Here is a 19408-nt window from a genome sequence, read left to right as displayed (position 1 = left end):
TCAGTCCTGGTATCTCCAGGGGGAAAGAATTAGATAGCAAGTAGAGTGGCCAAGTGAAAAGGAGGGCAGAGCTCCTGCACATTTAATAGGTGGGTAAAACTGGTTAGTGTTCTGCTTTGGTATATGGTAGCTTCAGATGCTATATATAATAGATATGCACAATTTTCTCTGTTTATGGCTGATTTTGACATCTTGAAAGGCTGCACGTCTTTCCACATGATTCATTCTAATTTGCCAGGAAAACAGTAGGTGTTGGATTAGTTGTTCTGTGGCCACTGCATATAAATATCTTGGAGTACATTTTGTACCTTCACCATGAACATGGAAATGGACTGCCTTCAAGTCGATTCCGACTTATGGCGACCCTATGAATAGGGTTTTCATGGTAAGCGGTATTCAGAGGTGGTTTTACCATTGCCTTCCTCTGAGGCTGAGAGGCAGTGACTGGCCCAAGGTCACCCAGTGAGCTTCATGGCTGTGTGGGAATTCGAACCCTGGTCTCCCAGGTCATAGTCCAACACCATACTATCTCCTTAATAAATTCTTCTAAAGATTTGCGTCCTTTTCTGTTTTTACATGTGTCCATCTATTTATAAGTTTCAAGATGGGGTAGGGAAAATATTCTCTGGAGGATTGTTTTGTTTATGTCCTCAATAGGCATCTACTTTAAGATAGCTGATGGACTCTGAGCGATGGCAACAGGAAGTGTTTTGTATTAAGCTACAAACAATAGCTATTCCCTGCCCCCTCACCCTTTTGGTCTTCACCTGGAACTGGAAGGAAATGCCTGTAATGAGGCAAGAAGAGACTGGGCGTCAGAGCTCCCACGCTTGTAAGTTTCTATATCCAGAAGCTTGCAAATAGGGATGGTAAGGAGATGAAGGTACTACGGATACATGGATGGGGATGATTACATAATAGACCTTTCCCAAACTAATCTTCTGTACTTCCTTCCTCAGATCTGTATTCTGCTAAGTTTAAATATAGAAGCTCTTGAGCCCTCCTCATTTCAGAAAATAAGGAATTTATGCTGCAAACCTTACCCCACTCACCTGGGAAAAAGTCCCATTAATGGGATTTACTTCTGAATAGTTACTCAGCAGATTTTCCTGTGTCATGTTTCATTGCTTGACTAGGAAAGGCTGGTCTCTAGGTCAGTTTTTGCCAACCCGGTGACTAGATCTGATGGGAGTTGCAGTCCAAAGCATCTGGAGAGCACATTGCCTTAGGTACCGAGCTATGAACCAAGAGAGCAAAGGCTGCTCTCAGTAGCATTCCATGTGCAAGTAGTTAAGCATGACCTGGTAAAATGGAAGTGATGAAAATTTCTAGTGCCTTCATGTGTGCCTCCATGTTTCCCTTTGCTCTTGTGTTATTTCTTGGATTTTTAGATACAATAGCACTTGAGTGTGGAAACAGGAAGAATGGAACATCCTACTTCTGTGCAAGCCACAGCAGGGTTTGGTTTCCATTCTCAAAGTAGGTGAGAGAAAGGAGGTGCATGCTGTTTGAACTGGATCCAGTGGTGGAGGCTCACCATACAGTAGGCCAGAGAACAGACAAGCCAATTCCCAAATGCTTCTAGTCTTTCCAGAGTTCAAGGTAAATATGCCCCCAATATTACTTGAACTAAAATGTAAAGAATATATTCAGATTTAGATAAATGATCAATAAGGGGGCTTGCATTTTAAAAAACTAAATATCTATGTTTTGTTTTTTTTAGGCAAATTCACAGGGTGTAAACACTTAAAAATAAGGGCCACAGGGCAACTCTAGCAAGTGAGAATAATTCATTAGTACCACAAGGAGGAGAGGGAGCCCAATGTGGCAACTTAATCTGGTCAGGCTGGGAGGAAGGTCCTTGCATTCACCTGCTCAGACCTCCCCTCCCCACCGTTCACTTTGATGTGGAGTTCAGTTCCTCTGAAAGGATGCAAAGATCCCTTTTGATGTTTGTTTGTTTTCCTTTTGAGGGCTTTGTGGCTTCACAGCCACAGCTGATTAAGCTGCTATGGCTAATATTGTTTATTGACATGCAATCTTCTTACATCCTTAACAGAGAACTCAATCTGGCTGGATTCTGGGAACTTTAACCCTTCTCCCAAACATCAGGCCATTGGGTGATCCCTTTAACACACCTTTCCTCTATGGTAGTATCAATGCCTCTGGCCTAATTTTGATTTTCATAGCTGGAAAAAAAAAGTCCTCAAGGAGAAGCTTTAAACATGATTCATTAGAGAAGTATGCTCTGAGGACCACTTTACCCAAGATTATTTTTTATAAAGATATGCCATCCACAAAAGAAAGTCATGAGTACACGTTGTGGGTTGGACACCTCATGTTATGCTATTGTGTGAGAAAATTAAAATCAACAAAACCACATTAAAGGCTATTTTCCTTTCAGTCACAGTTAATTGAATCCAATATATCATGCCTATTCAGACATGCAAAACAGTGCTATCGCTACGAAGCCTTTCTGTTTTTAGGAATATCATACTTTTATTTTTACTCAGAAGAATTTATAAACACCTTAATCAGTTAATCTCTCTTAGGCTACAATCCAATTCACTAACAGGCAACCCCCACCCTTGTGGTTTAAAAACGTACCTATAGCCAACTTTATCAAACTTTGAAAAGCAGAGAAATTGGGCAGGGGAGCAGGAGACCTGACCTCCTCTCTGAGATATTGGACTGCCCTACAAATTTGTAAAAATGTAAGCACAATTTGGGTTGGTCTTTCACGTCCAATCCACTTCCTGTGTAGCTTGGAAGAATTTGGTAAGGTGCCTCTGAGCATATGGTGAGTGGTGGCAACACCTGCACTCAGGACTGCATCTCCAAAGATGCAAGAGGGAGGAGTAGTGTAGGTTTGATCATTTACATGCTTATGGAGTTCAGTGGGATTTACTCCTGCGCAATCATACTTAAGATAGGTGAAACTGACTTGGGGGAGGGGAAGGGAGGGAAGGACATTGGGTGGGTGGGCACTGGGCAGAGGGAAAGCCCCTTTCCTTTCCAAAAGGAAAACATTGTTAACAGTATCATTATTTTGATGGGTTTCCCCAACCTTTTTATTCTACAGCAGACACATGTAGTCTCCCACCCAAATTTAAACCAAAGCTGTCCCTCACCGTATCCGCACCAGACATTTATTCCACTTTAAACAGTCATGGCTTTCCCAAAATAATCTTGGGAAGTGTAGTTTGTGAAGGGTGCTGAGAGTTGTTAGGAGATGCCCTATTCCCCTCACAGAGCTACAATTCCCAAAATTCTCTGGGAAGAGGGGCTGACTGTTAAACCACTCTGGCCACTGGAGCTCTGTCAGGAGGGAAAGGAGTCTCTGAACAACAGTTATGAGACCACTGACAGAAAAAAGTCCAACAGAGGTCTGGATTTTTTTCTCGTTTTAGGCTTTGAACTCTCAATTCTCTCTGAATGTTTTATGTATTGCCATGAAAACTTAGAAGGTTGTTAAGCAAGTGTTTCTGAGTTCAGGGCTATACGTTTTGTAAGATTTTGTTTTGAAATGAACTTATGGGAAGCAGCAGAATTTAATTTAATATAACGAAATGTGAAAAATGGATGCTGGCTATAGTATACAGCCACTCTTGTGGCTATATAATACATGTCTACTCAGAGGTAAGCTCCACTGGGTTCAATGAGACGTACTCCCAGGTAAGTGCATATTGGATCACAGGCTAAGAAATGCATATAGAACAATTTAAAACAAATTATCAGTATGCAAATAAAAATCAGCAAAATTTTAAAAGCAGGTATTCATAACTTGTTTATGTGCCATTACTTGGCATTTATTTATTTATTTATCGTATTTGTATACCGCCCCATAGCCGAAGCTCTCTGTGCGGTTTACAGTACCTAAAAACACTAAAAACACATATACAAATTTAAAACACATCTTTTAAAAACAATTTAAAACACAATTTAAACATTTAAAACAATTAAAAAGCACATGCTAAAATGCCTGGGAGAAAAGGAAAGTCTTGACCTGGTGCCAAAAAGATAACAGTGATGGCGCCAGGTGCACCTCGTCAGAAAGACCATTCCATAATTTGGAGGCCACCACTGAAAAGGCCCTCTCCCTTGTTGCCACCCTCCGAGCTTCCCTCGGAGTAGGCACCCGGAGGATCAAAGTTCAAAACACTGGTGCACACACTGGTTTGTATTCAATGTAGGGCTAAGTCACTATGTTCCATCAGCACAAGGATTTCTCCTTCTGAAATGGAACATTTTCACCCTCTTCTCCCCCCAACACCTCCTAAATCCTTCTCCCCCCAACACCTCCTAAATCAGTTCTAGGGGTTTGGGGATGGCACTGGGTGAGTGGGGAGCAAAGTCCTCTTGTACCAGTGGCAATCCTTGCACTAGCACTCTTATTTAGTTGAATACTGCCCATTGTCTCAGAAATCCTTACAACCACCATATAAAGTAGGTCAATATTATTAATCCCATATTGGGTGAGACATCTTGGTGTTTCCCTAAGGCTATTGTTGAAGTTTTGGTAAATGGGAGATTTAAACTAAACATTTCATAGTTCATAGCTTAGTACCTAAGGCAATTCACAGACATAAGTATGGAGAGCATCCTTAATCCTTTCCTGTGTGCTGTATTTCTAATGAACAATTTTCTCCCTGCAAGGGAAAAGATATTAAACCTTTTCCTATAGTTTAGCTTCTAGCCACTTTTTATTTATTATTACATTTATATCTTGCCTTTCCTCTAAGAAGCCCAGGGTGGCATACATGGTTCTCTCTCTCTCTCTCCATTTGAACCTCTCAAGAACCCTGGGAGGAAGGTGAGGCTGGCTGTGTAAACTCCACACATTGAAAGCACATTCAAACCACACACACACACACCCAAAAAAGAATCCTGGGAATTGTAGTTTTTTAAGGGTGTTGGAAATTGTAGCTGTGTGAGGGATAAAATACAGCTCCCAAGATTCTTTGAGGAGGGGTGCCTTAAATGTGCTTTACATTTATGGCGTGTATGCAACCAGTGACTGGCCCAAGGCCAATCAGTGAGTTTCATGGCTGAGTGGGGCTTTGAACCCTAGTGTCTCGGTTTCCCATAGCTCTCAGTATGTCTACTTTGATGTCATGAATTAACTAGTCACGTTGGAAATGTGAGGTTCATTGATCAGTTTTCAGATGTCCTCATGGGTTTTTAATCTTGGTTGCGTCACTTTTCTGAATCTTTTATGCAAACAGCCATTACATTCCTGACTGGGATCTCCTAATGTTCCATGTTCAAGATAAAAGGACAACTGCATTTCACTCCACATCATTAAACCCTTATTGCATGTCAGATGGAACACCGCACTCATGATGACAGAAAGATACAGTTCCCTGCATTCCCAAGATAATTGCATATTGGGAAGGCAGGGGGAAATTGTTCAAAATGGAGACAAAACACCCAGTTTCTTTCTTCTACCTCCTTTCTATGTAGTCCTGGGCCTGCTCCCCCATTTTTTCTGCTCCATATTTTTTTTTACAAAAAATAAATAATTAAATTTATTGCAGGGGAAAAAATGATCCTCCCTACTTTTTGGCGTACCCCCCCCCCCAATTTTAAGCAGGCTACAGGTCTGCTTCTATGCACAAGACTTCTGCAGACTAGTGGAATAGGTGGCAGTGTTTCTACTAAAGAGTAAGACTAACACTTTCCCCTCTTCTGTGACAGAGGGAGGAGAGGCAAATGGGCTTGCTGCATTTCCAGACTGATATACCAAAAAGTTAGAGGAAGGATGTTGCAGTTGACATACTGGCCAAAGAAAAAGCATGAGTTACCGTATTTGGGGATATCATTGATAGTAATTATATAAGTGTATGTATTTGCAATGAAATAGCACAGATGACATTCAATATTGCTTGTGTAATTGACATTGTATATGGTGCCTTAAACTGCAGTTGTCATGAACTACACCAAAACTTCAAAACATATAGTTGGGAAACCAATTCCAAATTTTACTCTTCTTTATAAAGGGGTTGAAATGGGAATAAACCACAAGACTGTTTATCAGTGTGGTTTTAAACTAGATTGACTTACATTATACATATTTCACTTTAGAAAACGCTTTGGGAGATTGATGGGTTGGAAAGACTCACTACTGTTAGAGTGATGGGTGTTTCTCAATAGGAATGTCCCTTCGACTTCTATGGGAGACCAGACCATGCTGTTTCCATTCCAGTGCCACATTTCTTGCTGAATGATGACCCAACTGACCCATACAGGATACAAATTCAGCTGTGTTTAGGCATCACAGTCTTTTGGTGGCAATTGCGCCTAAGATGATGCTTGGAGAAAAGTGGTGGGTAGTATGCTTAAGGTGCCTAGCCCAAAGTTAGCTTGTTTCTTGAAGCTGTACATTAGGACTAAAGGCTAATGAGGCCAAACATAAAGTCTTTCCGACTCTCCTCTTCCTTGGGTGGCCTCAGTTTAGCAACCGGGTGCCCCATGTCAGATCACATGCCTCTTTGTTTAGAAGTTCTTTCTCTTTAATTTTTGCAAATGCATTTAATGAGGCAGACAGAAGGAAGGAAGGTAAAACAAAGGCTCTTTCAGTGCTTGCTGATATCCTAGATATTCGTACCCCATCTCCCAGAGCTATTCATCGATACAGTACTGCATGAGCTCACTGGCTTGCAATTTTTGGATATAACAAGCCAGCTTTATCAGCCAAAAGATTGGTAGACTGTTTGGGATATTTTTGTCTCTTTGCCCATTCTGTTGCCTACTTTATGGCTGTTGCTATATGAGCTTCCAGATTGCTGTTCCCAGTCTGGTGGGACTTTGAAGCCGGTGAGCAAATCTGCCCCTATAAGGTGCTTGATAATTGGCTTAATTGGTATTACAAATGTCTTGGGTGCCTGGCTCTGTGGGTATCTAAAAACTGGAGGGTAGGTAGAGTCTAGGAATTGGAAATGTTGGTGCTATGTTCAAAACATTTGATTCTGATACCTAGTTTAGCATAGCACTTCTAATTACAGCATAGCATAGTGGCTAAGAAAAGATTGGCATGTGAACCAGATCTCTGGTTCAATTGTCACATCGGCCATGAACTCTTGATGTGGCCTTAGTCAAGCCGCTGTTCCCTTAAACTATGCACCCACTCAGGTGCAATTGCAATATGGAGATAATAGCTTTGATCTACAGTACAGAATTGTTTTGGCTGTAATAATCCATATTTCAGCGTTAAAGGGAAAAAGCCTGTTTGAGCCTTCTGGTGCGGCTGAAGAAGGAGACTGGAAGCGGCTCCTTCCTGGTTTAATCTAACCACTGCTGTGTCCAAACCAGGGCAGTTTGTAGTTGGATTATTGAAACAAGGTAAGATCAAGCCCTGGTTTCTGATCTTGGCTGGTTTCAATAAACTAGCTGAAGTTCCCAGTTTGGAAGTGGCAACACTTTCAATCTTCTTCTCCTGCCTACAGCTGAGGGTTAGAGGGGAAAGGTGTGTGTGCTTGTATCTGAGACTTGAGCAGGCTCATTTCTGTGAATGTTCCTGTTTAGCTACAGAGGTAGCCAACATGACACTCTACCCAGCCAGCATAGAATGTGGGCATGGATGATGGGAGCAGTAATTCAACAATATCTGGAGGGCACCATGTTGGCTACCCTTGGTTTAGCATTGCATCTGAACTGGTCCAAATAGTTGTAAGGACTATTGAGGGTGAGGCCATTCATCACTGTTACAGCAGGGTGGCTGACTCAGAAGTAACCTCACTGTGCTCAGTCCAGACATACCTTTCCCAGGATTTAGTTGTGGGGGGGGGGGAAGGTTCTCTAAGTATGCCTCAGAAACCAGGTGTTTGTGGCACTGATTGCCTGACTGACACCATGCCTTCCCCAACCCCCCAAAGGAGTTTTCTTTTTTTTAATGAAAGGTGAATAAATGTACATGCAGCAATTAAAAAATAAAAAGTCGGGCAACTTGCTAGAAACATGAGGTGAGGAGTAAGGCTAATGGCTGAGCCATTGTTCGGTTTGTTGGTATGTACAGCTGTCCTTTCAGTTGTGAAGCCAGGAGGGAGCTGTGTTTGCATTACAGCCTAGGGAGACATTGAGAGAGAGAGAGAGAGAGAGAGAGAGAGAGAGAGAGAGAGAGTTCTGTCTGATATTCTTCTGCGATTATAGGGCATAGGTGCGGCCCTATGTTAAGGGTGAGTTGGCTAATTTGCATTCAGACATAATGAGAAATTGGGGGGGGAGCAGTAGGCGCTATGGATTAGTTTGAAAGTGGCTTAACAAATTGATTTGAAGCTTGGCAGTGTAAGAGAAGACGAGGTAAGTTTGAGGATGGTTCATACTGAATGCGGGACAGAAAGCATAACAAATGGCTTATCTTGAATGAGTTAAATGCTGCTTTTGGAAGGTAATAGGTAGTGTCTGTTTTTCTTCCATTAACTCTGCTGGAGTGGTTTTTGAGGAAAGATTTCTCTGTTTGTACTGTATTTTGGGGGAGTTTGTTGTGTTAGGTGAAGGGGAGCCTCTAGTAAATGACATTATCCATGAGCTGCTTAAAATATTTTTTAGTTTTTATTAAAAAGGTATTTTTGTGGCCAGTGTTAGGCAGTGTTGTGAGAGTTGGGAAATAACAGCTTGTGGCTGTGTGAGGGACAGAAAAGGGCTTGGGGTAGGGAGGGGTGGGGAGACAGACTGAGAGAGCTATGAAAGTATACTTGTTTGCTTGTTCCATTTATATCCCAGTTTTCCTCTAAGGATCTCAAGGTGGTATACATGGTTTTCTCCCTCCCCATTTTATCATCACAACAATCCTGTGAGGTAGGGGTTAGGCTGAGAGACAGTGATTAGCCCAAGGTCACCCAGTGAGCTTAATGTCTGAGTGGAGTTTTGACAGGGATGCCATATTACCCAGTTGTTGGTGGTATTTTTTTACCATATCACTCAGTCACAGCTATGACTGACATTTTTGGGGGTGGGGGGTAGAAAAGTAATTGGTGATATTGGGGTGGGGTTGATGTTGCTGAGAAAGCATTGGTGATGTCCGCTCTGCAGAGTAGCCCACTTTTGTACCCAGATTATTGGGTGGAGACTGCGAGAGTAGTGTATGACAATCCTGTGGTGTTACCCAGTTCCCTAGAGTGCTGGGCTTTTTAGGGAAATGCAGTCAGGGGGGGATTGTAAAGTTAACCATAGTAGCAGTGCTGAAGTGGGAAGAGGATGATTAATTGTTTTCTCACCCATGGGGAGAAAAACAGAATGACTCTTGTGGGTGTTTGAATCTGATCAAAAGCACATCATGAAGATTAAAAATCACTCATAACTCAAAATACTTTGGCAATCAACTATGCAGCCCACATACATGCATTTGGAAGGATTTTTGTTTCAGGATTGCAAAATTAACCAAAACTTTGTGCAAGGAATATACAGGAACAGTAAGGAGGAATGCTTCACATGTTGCTGTCCTGTTCTGAGCAGGGGTTAGACTAGATGCCCTTCTAGGTACTTTCCAATTCTATCATCCTGGGTGGATGGGATTGGTTTTCAGTTTGGTACTTATAATTGGAATGGTAGCTTCAGTTGTATGATAGCTTCAGCTGCTTAGACTTCATTGTCTATTCCAATGAACAGACAAATCTGGGCCTTAAACTAACCATATCATAGGCTACCATACTATGTTGCTGAAATAGCATGCCTGTAAAGGGTATGGCCCTTAACAGCTGTGATTTCTCAGCATTTTGAAGCTTAAGCGAAACTGGAAAGCCCTAAACACAACATATTAAACCAAAATGTTTTACTTATTGATACAGTGTATTTTTGAACATTCTAAATGCAGTATACATGCTAAATATTACTGCAGTAATCCTACCAATATTATTAAATATACATTTCTGACCCAGGTCCATGTTGCATAGTTTATGTTGCTGGTTTCTTTCTAAGAACTTGGGTGGGAGACAAAAAATTTTTAAAGAAAAGGTTGCCATCTCTGTTGTGGGTTTTTATTAATGGTGTTGAATAGACCTCCTTTCTCACAGGTCTTGGGAGGACTGCCCTTTCAGAAGGCATCATGCCTGTGTATGTGTAGGTCAACCTAGTGTACAACTTGTGGGGTACATTAGACTGTGCTGTGTAGAGCTCTGTGGGGTCTGATCTCATGCACTGATGGTACTGCTGGCAAGGGGAGCTTATAACCATGCACAGTTTAGGTGCACAGAAAACTTCTTCTGTGTACTCTGCATCCTAGGCAGCCAGATTGTTGTGGTCTCCACCTATACCACTTTCCCCCTCCCCACATCCTTCTCTTGCCAGTATCCCTGAAATCCAGTGTTGGCAGCTCTAGGTATTACCCCTCACTGGAGGTGCCCAGATGCCTTTGCTGGGGTCTACTTTCTTTGTATCCACCTGAGCTGAAAATCTCATATTTAGATTGGCCCTAGTGAGGGAGGAGGAAACAGAAGGCTTGTGGAGATAAAAGCGCATCAGTGGCAGCAGCCGGAAAAGGCTTATGATGGTTGCATCCTGAACATGCTGTGAGCTGGGATTAGGAACCTGTTCCCAGCAACTGGAGACCTAGAATTTGTGGATTCAACTTATGGGGAGGGGGACAAGACAGAGTAGAGGGTACCTGGATATGGATTCAGTTTTCTTATGAGGATCCACTCTAGTCTTGAACTATGCTGCTTTGCCTTTTAAAATTAATAACCTACTAGCTTAGGCTCTCTTCACACATGTGCACACACACAGCTGCTTCCGCATGGTACAATGCCATGCTGTGGGGAAGCACATGAGAATAATATGACTTTGTAAATAGGGCCACTCAAGTGAGAAAGGCTGCAGGGAAGTAGGTGACTAGATGCACGTATGAAGCGGACGGGGTCTTATATGTAGCCTAGTGTAGATAGAGGCTGGGAAGAAAAATCTATTGAGTGATAAATTATTCCATTTTAGCATTTTTGTGCAATCCCAAACGCCATCAAGGCTTCTGTTTTCGGCCTTATCCATATTCGGTCAGGAATGAGATGGGAAATGCCTAACAGAAGCGTTTGATGGTTTGGGATTACAAAACTATACATGCTGAAATGGTGAAGAGGGAGACAGGCCAGGAGGGTGAACGTATGCATTGTCCTGAAACAAAACAGGTACCCCTGTTTCATAGGGGTTGCTGTTCCCCTAAGTGCTCTTCAGGGTCTCTTTTCAGCTCCCACGACAGTCCACACTCTGGGAGACACATTTGGGCTCTGTTCTGAAAAGGCCCGTGTTGTGTCCCTCCCTGAGGATAATGCCAAGCTATATATTGCAACATGTGGGAATAGCTTTGCAGGGTGTTGGTTTGCTTGTCGCTCACAAGACATATATTCAGAAGAGGACTGAAGTTCTTTTGTTCTCCTGAAGTTTGTATAGAAATGAGCAGTGTGTGTCTGAACAATCCTTCCTTGCCAATCCCCATCAGTCAGCACTTTGGAATTCCCATTGCAGTGGATGCTGCCGAGAGCTTGCTCCTTGTGGCTAAATTTTGCCTTATGAAAACCTGGAGCTTGCTGGGGAGCCTACCTTAGTCAGATTGTGACTGAGGCAAAGATTATCTGGCTAATGTTTGTTGCCGATGCAGAATCGCTGTTTGCTGATCATAGTGACGAGATTAAGGACCAATTCCTATGTCTGCCTTGGCAGATGGCAGCCAGGGACTTGAGTCAAACTCCGTTCAGCTTCCGGCTACAAGTTGACTGGCACCTTATGCATTGCAAAAAAGAGAGAAAGAAAATTTGTCACCAAAATAGAGGGCAAAAGTGGATGCTGACTGCACAAAAATTGCATTTGCTTATTTACAGTATTTGTATAGATGAAAATGTAGAAATACATTTCCTAGAACTCGACTACATCTCACTGTCATGGGGAAGATTGTGACCTGATGGTGATCCATGTGGCTCCTCAGTCTGCTCTCCAGGTGCTAACAATTGATGGGCAACTTCAAGGTTCCAGCTCTGCCAGCAATGGCACCAGAAAAAAAAAGGGGGGGCACAGATGAGGCAAAGTACATTTCTAGGTGGGTGAAATATACTAGATGAGGAGCCCAGCTCCTAGTTTGGGGGCTCTTGTCCCCCTTGCCTCCCTTTGGTGCCATCCCTGCAGCTCTTCCTTATAGTTCTTGATCTAAACTGGACTGGAACAGAGGGCAATCAGAGGACTGTGGCAGTCCTTCAAATAGAGGACTGTCATCTGTACAGTAGGACATATGGCCTCCTTCGCTATGCACTGAGGTGGCCATATGACTGCAAGCTCTACTTGCAGGAGCTCTATTTTTGCATTCCTCTCTGTGAACGTTTTTAATATTCTAACGGTGATGGTAGAGTTCCATACAGAACTGTACTTCTTGCACCTGACAAGCGTAGTTGTGAGAATGGGCCTTGAGCAGAGGCTAGTTTTTAATTCTTTTTTTCATGTTGCCACCCATATGTTGGCACGGTCTTTTAAAAAATCCACAAACTTCTGATATCTTCCTGTTCCATATTTTCCTGTGATCAGGACTTAGGAGGCTTCTCTTCTCCCCCCCCCCATCCCCAGGGAATTCATAGATGCATCTGATTTAACTTCTGCTTTTCGACATACAGAGCAGTAAACCTGTTCAGATGACAATCACACATTTGGTGATTGTGGGCAGGGCCGGCTCCAGGAATGCCGGGGCCCTTGGGCATCAGGCTGCCCCAGGCCCCTCCGCTCCCTTTCTGCGATCTGCGACATGAGCTGCAACGCAGATCGCAAGACAGGAGCTTCCGAGCCACCCGCCATCCCCCCTTCACCTACCTTTCTCTGCTGTTCGCGCAGGGTTGCCATCAATAAAGATGGCGGCCGAGGTTTCAGTAAGGGACTGAAGCCTTTGCCGCCATCTTGGTTGATTGTACACATTTTCTACGTGTTTTTGTCCATTTTGATTTTGCATAGATGTTGTCCTCCGTGCCCTGCGCCCAGCAGAAGCTCTGGGCCAGCAGGACGCAGTGACATCTCATAGAGGACACCCTCCCCTTTCCTGGAGTATATGATTTGTCCTGGCCCAGAGCAGATTTTGGGGTGGGCGCCCCCAGTTACTTATTTTTTCCTGTATGTTTTGGTCTGTTTTGATTTTGCATAGGTGTCCTCCTCCGTGCCCTGCACCCAGCAGAAGCTCTGGGCCAGGCGGGACACAGTGGCATCTCATAGAGGACACCCTCCCCTTTCATGGGGTATATGATTTGTCCTGTCCCAGAGCAGAGTTTGGGGTGGGCACCCTCAGTTATTTATTTTTTATGATTTTATGACATCATTATGTATTTATGATAATATCAGAAGCCTGATGGTTTTGATTGCATAAATGTATTGTTATTCTTGACGGGGAGAGTCCCCCGATCACAGTGATATATCATACAGGGTACCCCAACATATATTTTGGGGTTCAGAGACATGTTAAATTTGGTCTGAGGTTGCTGTAGTTGTCAACTCTTCTTTTTTAGTGTTTTGAACTTTCAAGCAAATAAGGAACTGGGAACTAGGAACCAACTTCAGCGTCGTATCAGTTAAATAGATTAAACAGTCACGGGGGTGGCTGACGTTTTGGTGTATATATCTCAGGAACCAGACCACCTAGAAACTTAATTTTTTTTTTAATTGAAGCTGAGAGTCTGGAGATTAAGGGGTGTTAGCCGGAGAGCTGGAGGGCCCCCCCAAAAACCAGAGACTCCGACCAAAAACCAGAGATCTGGTAACTCTTGTTCACTCCCATACCATATGTTTTAAGGCCTGAATGAAGCACAAATTGTATAAATGCAGGGTCTGTATATGTGATTGAGGATCCTGCCTGTTTCACGTTTTGTGATCATGTGAAAAGAACCTTCTTCATTTGTACAAATTGTACATTCAATCAGGGCCGGTTCCAAGGGGTGGCCAGGCGGGGCACTGGCCCGAGGGCCCCTGAGGGGCCCCTCTGCTCCCCTTCCACGATTCGCGGCAGGATTGCTGCCGCGGATCGCACGGCAAGAGCTTCGGGGCTCCTCCATTCCCTTTCTTAACTTACCTTGTTCTGCGGTTGCGCATGCAGCAGTGCCCTTAAGAAAGATGGCGGCTGAGGTTTCCCTAAGGGGCTGAAGCCTCTGCCGCCATCTTGGCTCATGGCACGCATGCGAGCTGTGCACCCGCATCCCTGCCATGGGCGCGCGCATGCTTGTATGGGTGCGTGCGCACATGTGTGCCAGGGGCCAGGGCAAGCTGGTGCCCAAGGGCCCCGGCATGTCTGGAGCCGGCCCTGCATTCAATACTAATCTACTCAGAGTTGATCAATTTTAATTAATAGACATGGCTAACTTAGTTTCATTAATTTCAGTGGGTGTACTCTGAGTAGGACAGTTGAATACAACTCTATAGGCTCTTTCAGATCTTCCAATAAATGCAAGATTGGAGAAGGGTCAGCATATGTGGTCTTCCCCCTCTCTTCTCCCCGCAGTCATCTAACAGTTGAACAGAGCTTAGAACTATTTTATCTGCCATGTGAATAAACACACAGTCTGGTTAGAAATGTATTTCCCAAATTCTTTGGCTCCCTTGGACTGTTTTGCATATAGAATCAGTGGTGCATTGCTTGGGCCTGGATGGCCAGGGGAGGAGTGAGGATTTATACCGCAAGGCAAGCATACTTTCTCCATGGATCTGGCTTTTGTATCTGTATTGCAAATGGCCCTCAAATGTGAAGAGGAGACTTATGTCTCCAGATAGTTGGTGGTATCTGCCAGGGAGTTCTAGGCCCAACTGCTTCTCCCCGACTTGTGTCCCTGAGGTTTTGGAGATGCTCTTCACTCCATATTACATCCTAACCCCACCGCCCCCCAAATAGAACAAAGACTTCTGTTGCCCCATATGGCATGTTGTGCCCCAGACTGAGGGGGAGCTAGATCAGGGAGTGGAGTCAGATGAGGACGAGGTTCCTTGGGAAGCGGGAGTAAGGGAGAGTAGTGGGGAGGGTTCTGGCAGACCCCAATCTCCCATGCCCAGCACTTCCACGGATGCAGTTCCTGTCCCTCCTGCGAGTCCAACACCAGAGCAGTTGGGAAGTGACTCCCTGATCACGCCATCCACGGCTTCACAGGAATCCCTGCCGAACACTTCAAACTTCAAATGCTTCCCAGCCAATCAGCGTTCAGCTTCCAGAGCCCACGCTGTCACCTAGAGAAGCCACCGTCCAATGTGCCGTCTGAGACTTGCCCCCCCCTCACCCTGTGGAACTCAGGTGGAGCCTCCGCTTGCGTGTGAAAACCTTCCCTACTTAAGTCGGTGCCTTCCAAGGCACAAGTGCTGAGCCAACTTTCCCCAAACGCTGCAGAGACTGCTTAGTTAGGTTAGTTAGGACATGTAGTGAGTCAGAGTAGACAGGTGAATGCAGTGCACCACTTTGGATGTAGCCATAATTTTAATAAAAAGAGAGAAAGACATCACCTCGCCTCAGTCTGAATCCTTTGGCTCTGGGCAGAACATGGTGCTCAGTAGACCCTTTGTTGCCATTAGGTATGTATCATATCCTCTTTATAATAAATAATACATTTATTAATTATGAATCTTAGCTTACAGGAAGTCTTAGGGCTGTGCACATGAAGTATCCTCAGAATAGTCATCAAGGAGGAAATATAGATAATCAAGATATATCGGACTCCAAAAGGTTTGATTTGTGTGCCTTGAGGCTGGAAGAATTGGAGGAACCTGAGTGAGTAATCTTGCCTAATGACAATGCAGTTCCCTCTTGCTATTCCTTGTAACTAAATCCAAGCACCTCCTAACTGTAAGAAATTAAAATCGAGCATTTTCCTCCCTTGCTGGAGAGGAATAAAAACTCAATAGAATGGTGTAGGGATGAAGAATGAATTATTAGAAGAAAGATAACATGTAGTCTGTAGCAGACTGTGATGAGCTATTCAATCGTACACCCACTTCCAATTTTAGCCTAAGTTAAATATTTCTAAATTCCATTAAGCTCCATCAGAATGTATATGGCTCTCCCATGTTGAAATCAATAGAAGTTGAAAGTTTTAAACCATTTTGGTTGAATAATGCCATAACCTTTTGACAATTCTTGTCTTAAGGCCCATCTCATAAAATGCATGTAGCAATCCCACAAGGAGAGATGCACATCTATTTATCTTTTTTTACTTGTAAAAAAAAAAAAGTCATGTGCTTTTCTTTTTGTTTTTTCTTCTCTAACCAGCCAACGGTTTGCCTGCATGTGCATCTCTGGTGTGAAATAGTGTGTGAGTCTTGAGACACTTGAGTCTTAAGGCTGCATCAGCCCACCTGTTCTAAAAATCCTGAACATCTCACCGCTTAAGGCTTTGGTCAGCAAGAACAAAATAAAAGAGAGGCGATTTGAATTGGGAAAGTGAGGCATCTCTTAGTAAAGATGTCTTTGGAAGACAAATGTGAGAGCAACTATTTTTTTAATAAAGGTTTTCTTTAAGTCTATTAAATTGAGAAGGATCTCCACCTTGAAAGCATCTTGAGAATAGTGCAGTGATTAATAGAAACTAACATGGATTTGTCAAGAACAAATCATGCCAAACTAATCTTATCTCATTTTTTGAGTGGGTAACTTTCCTGGTAAACTATGGGAATGCTGTGGACATAATATATCTTGACTTCAGCAAAACTTTTGACAAAGTGCCCTGTGATATTCTGATTAACAAGCTAGCTAAATGTGGGCTGGATGCAACAACTCTCAGGTGGATCCACAGTTGGCTACAGAATCATACTCAAAGAGTGCTCATCAAGGGTTCCTTCTCAAACTGGGGGGAGGAAACAGGTGGGATACTGCAAGGCTCAGTCCTGAGCCCAGTGCTCTTCAACATTTTTATTAATGACTTGGATGAGGAGATGCAGGGAATGCTTATCAAATTTGCAGATGATACAAAATTGGGATGGATAGCTAATACCCTGGAGGACATCTTGAAGGGATCTTGATAGCATTGGGCTGAAAACAGAATGAAATTTAACAGGGATAAGTGCAAAGTTCTACACCTAGGACAAAGAAACCAAATGCACAGTTGTAAGATAAGGGATACTTGGTTCAGCAATACTACCTGTGAGAAGGATCTTGGAATTGTTGTTGATCACAAGCTGAATATGAGTCAAAAGTGTGATGTGGCTGTAAAAAAAGGCAAATGCTATCTTAGGCTGCATTAACAGAAGTATAGTTTCAAAACTGCATGAAGTACTAGCTCCCCTCTGTTTGGCACTGGTTAGGCATTCTTGAGTACTGTGTCCAGTTCTGGACACCTCACTTTAAAAAGGATGCAGACAAACTGGAATGGGTTCAGAGGAGGGCAACAAGGATGATCAGGGGACTGGATACAAAGCCCTATGAGGAGAGACAGAAAGAATTGGGCATGTTTAGCCTTGAAGAGAAAAGGGGAGCTATGATAGCACTCTTCAAGTACTTGAAGGTTGTCACACAGAGGAGGGCCAGGATTTCTTCTTGATCATCCCAGAGTTCAGGACACAGAATAATGGGCTCAAGTTATAGGAAGACAGATTTTGGCTGAACATCAGGAAAAACGTCCTAGCTGTTACAGCGGGATGACAATGGAACCAATTACCTAGGGAGGTAGTGGGCTCTCCAGCACAGGAGGCATTCAAGATGCAGCTGGACAGCCAGCTGTCAGGTATGTTTAACTTGGATCCCTGCCTTGAGCAGGGGGTTGGACTCAATGGCCTTGTAGGCCCCTTCCAACTGTACTACTCTTTTATTTTATGACCAATATGACACAAGCCATGGGTTGTAAAATTCAGTTTCAAATGACAATTCCTGGCATAAAAACAATGACATAAGATTAGCAACTAGTTTCTGTAGTCCAACTTCTTTCACATGAAGAAAATAGCATTGGGATGGAATGTGCAAGCTGGAAGTGTGTTGTATATTAGAACAAATTACATGAACACTGGCCAGTGTTTGACTGCTCTAAGACTCCTGTTTTAGGAGAATACAACAAGTGTCTCTGAATCTAGTATCCCTGAAAACTTGAGCTGCCTCTCTTGGCTCTGGCATTTCTTCCCATTCAGTCTCATTTCATTCATTCACTGCGTGCTTATCTTCCTCGAATTTGCTAGGATCTGTTTTGCTAATTTGTGCAGCATTTCATATAACAATCATCTGGATCTTGCATGCTGCCTTTCAAATCATCTCAAAGAAATGGATGAGTATCTTGATGCTGAACTATTCAAATATTCAGAAGTGGATGGCCTAATAACGCATTCTGAGTTCAGTAGGCAAAGAGCCAGCTGCTGAGTAGAGGGCACTGCAGTGGATAATATATGTAATACCATCCGTCTGAATAGTATTGGGGATATGAGGAGACAAAAGCCGCTGGGAACAGAGCCCTGTGGCAAGAGAGATTGTGCTCTGGAGAAATTGCCCAGCTCCTTAGAATCATAGAATCATGGAGCTGGAAGGGGCCTTGTAGGCCATCGAGTCCAACCCCCTGCTCACAGCAGGAAATCCACAGCTAGAGCATCTCCCGCAGATAGCTGTCCAGCCTCTGCTTGAAGGCATCCAGCGAAGGGGATCCCACCACCTCCCTAGGCAGTCAGTTCCATTGCCGAACCGCCCTTACTGTCAAGAAGTTCCTTCTGATGTCCAATCTGAATCTACGCTCCTGCAACTTAAAACCATTAGACCTAGTCCTACCCTCTGGGGCAGCAGAGAACAAATCTGTACCCTCCTCTATGTGACAGCCCTTCAGGTACTTAAAGAGTGCAATCATGTCACCCCTCAGCCTTCTCTTCACCAGACTGAACATGCCAAGTTCCTTCAACCTTTCCTCATAAGACTTGTTCTCCATACCGGCTATCATCCTCGTCGCCCTCTTTCTGAACCCGCTCTAACTTATCTATATCTTTCTTAAAATGAGGCGCCCAGAACTGAACGCAGTATTCCAGATGAGGCCTGACTAATGCAGAATATAGTGGGACTATTACTTCCCTTGACCTGGAAACTATAGCTCTGCTTCTCCTTCTGCGGTACCTTCTTCTTGGGAGAGGGGTAGAGTGTAGTGGCAAACAGACATAGCTAATTCCAGCCCTAAACTCACAAGGTGGCCTTAAGCAAGCAAGGCTGCCTCAACTTCATCCCCCCCTCCATCGTCAAAGAACGGAATAATAACTTCCCTTGCAGGGTTCTTATAAGGATTACAGCTGTAATGCAAATGAAGTACATTGAACACTTGAAAGCACTATTCAAATGTCTGTCTTCGTCATCGGCTTGAATTCTCTGCAGCAGTTGGAGGAATCTTTTATAGGAACCTGCAATCTTATATAGGAACCTGCACACTCCTGCAATTACTCAGCAAGTGTGGAATTTGATCCTGGTGACAGAATTCAGCATCCTGAGAATCATTGTTTTGTTTTCATGTTTATGTTTCTGGCCCTT

At 43.6% G+C, this 19408-nt stretch overlaps 1 protein-coding gene across 6 annotated transcripts in view; it reads left to right on the top strand.

Moving 5' to 3' along the window:
* The window catches only part of AFAP1L1 (actin filament associated protein 1 like 1), a 96997-nt gene that overhangs the window by 36421 nt on the left and 41168 nt on the right, over nt 1-19408 (top strand). Inside the window, exon 1 of one of the 6 annotated variants that reach the window (XM_061616862.1) lies at nt 16373-16406. The exons of the other annotated variants lie outside the window; for them this stretch is intronic. Coding sequence (XP_061472846.1) covers nt 16388-16406 — 19 coding nt within the window. The 5' untranslated portion in view covers nt 16373-16387. Of the gene's footprint in view, nt 1-16372; nt 16407-19408 lie in introns of those variants that run through there. 6 annotated transcript variants of the gene reach the window in all.

The sequence above is a fragment of the Rhineura floridana genome, chromosome 3 (assembly GCF_030035675.1).
Source record: "Rhineura floridana isolate rRhiFlo1 chromosome 3, rRhiFlo1.hap2, whole genome shotgun sequence".
Lineage (NCBI taxonomy): Eukaryota > Metazoa > Chordata > Lepidosauria > Squamata > Rhineuridae > Rhineura > Rhineura floridana.
This window is presented reverse-complemented; position numbering and strand designations above follow the sequence as displayed.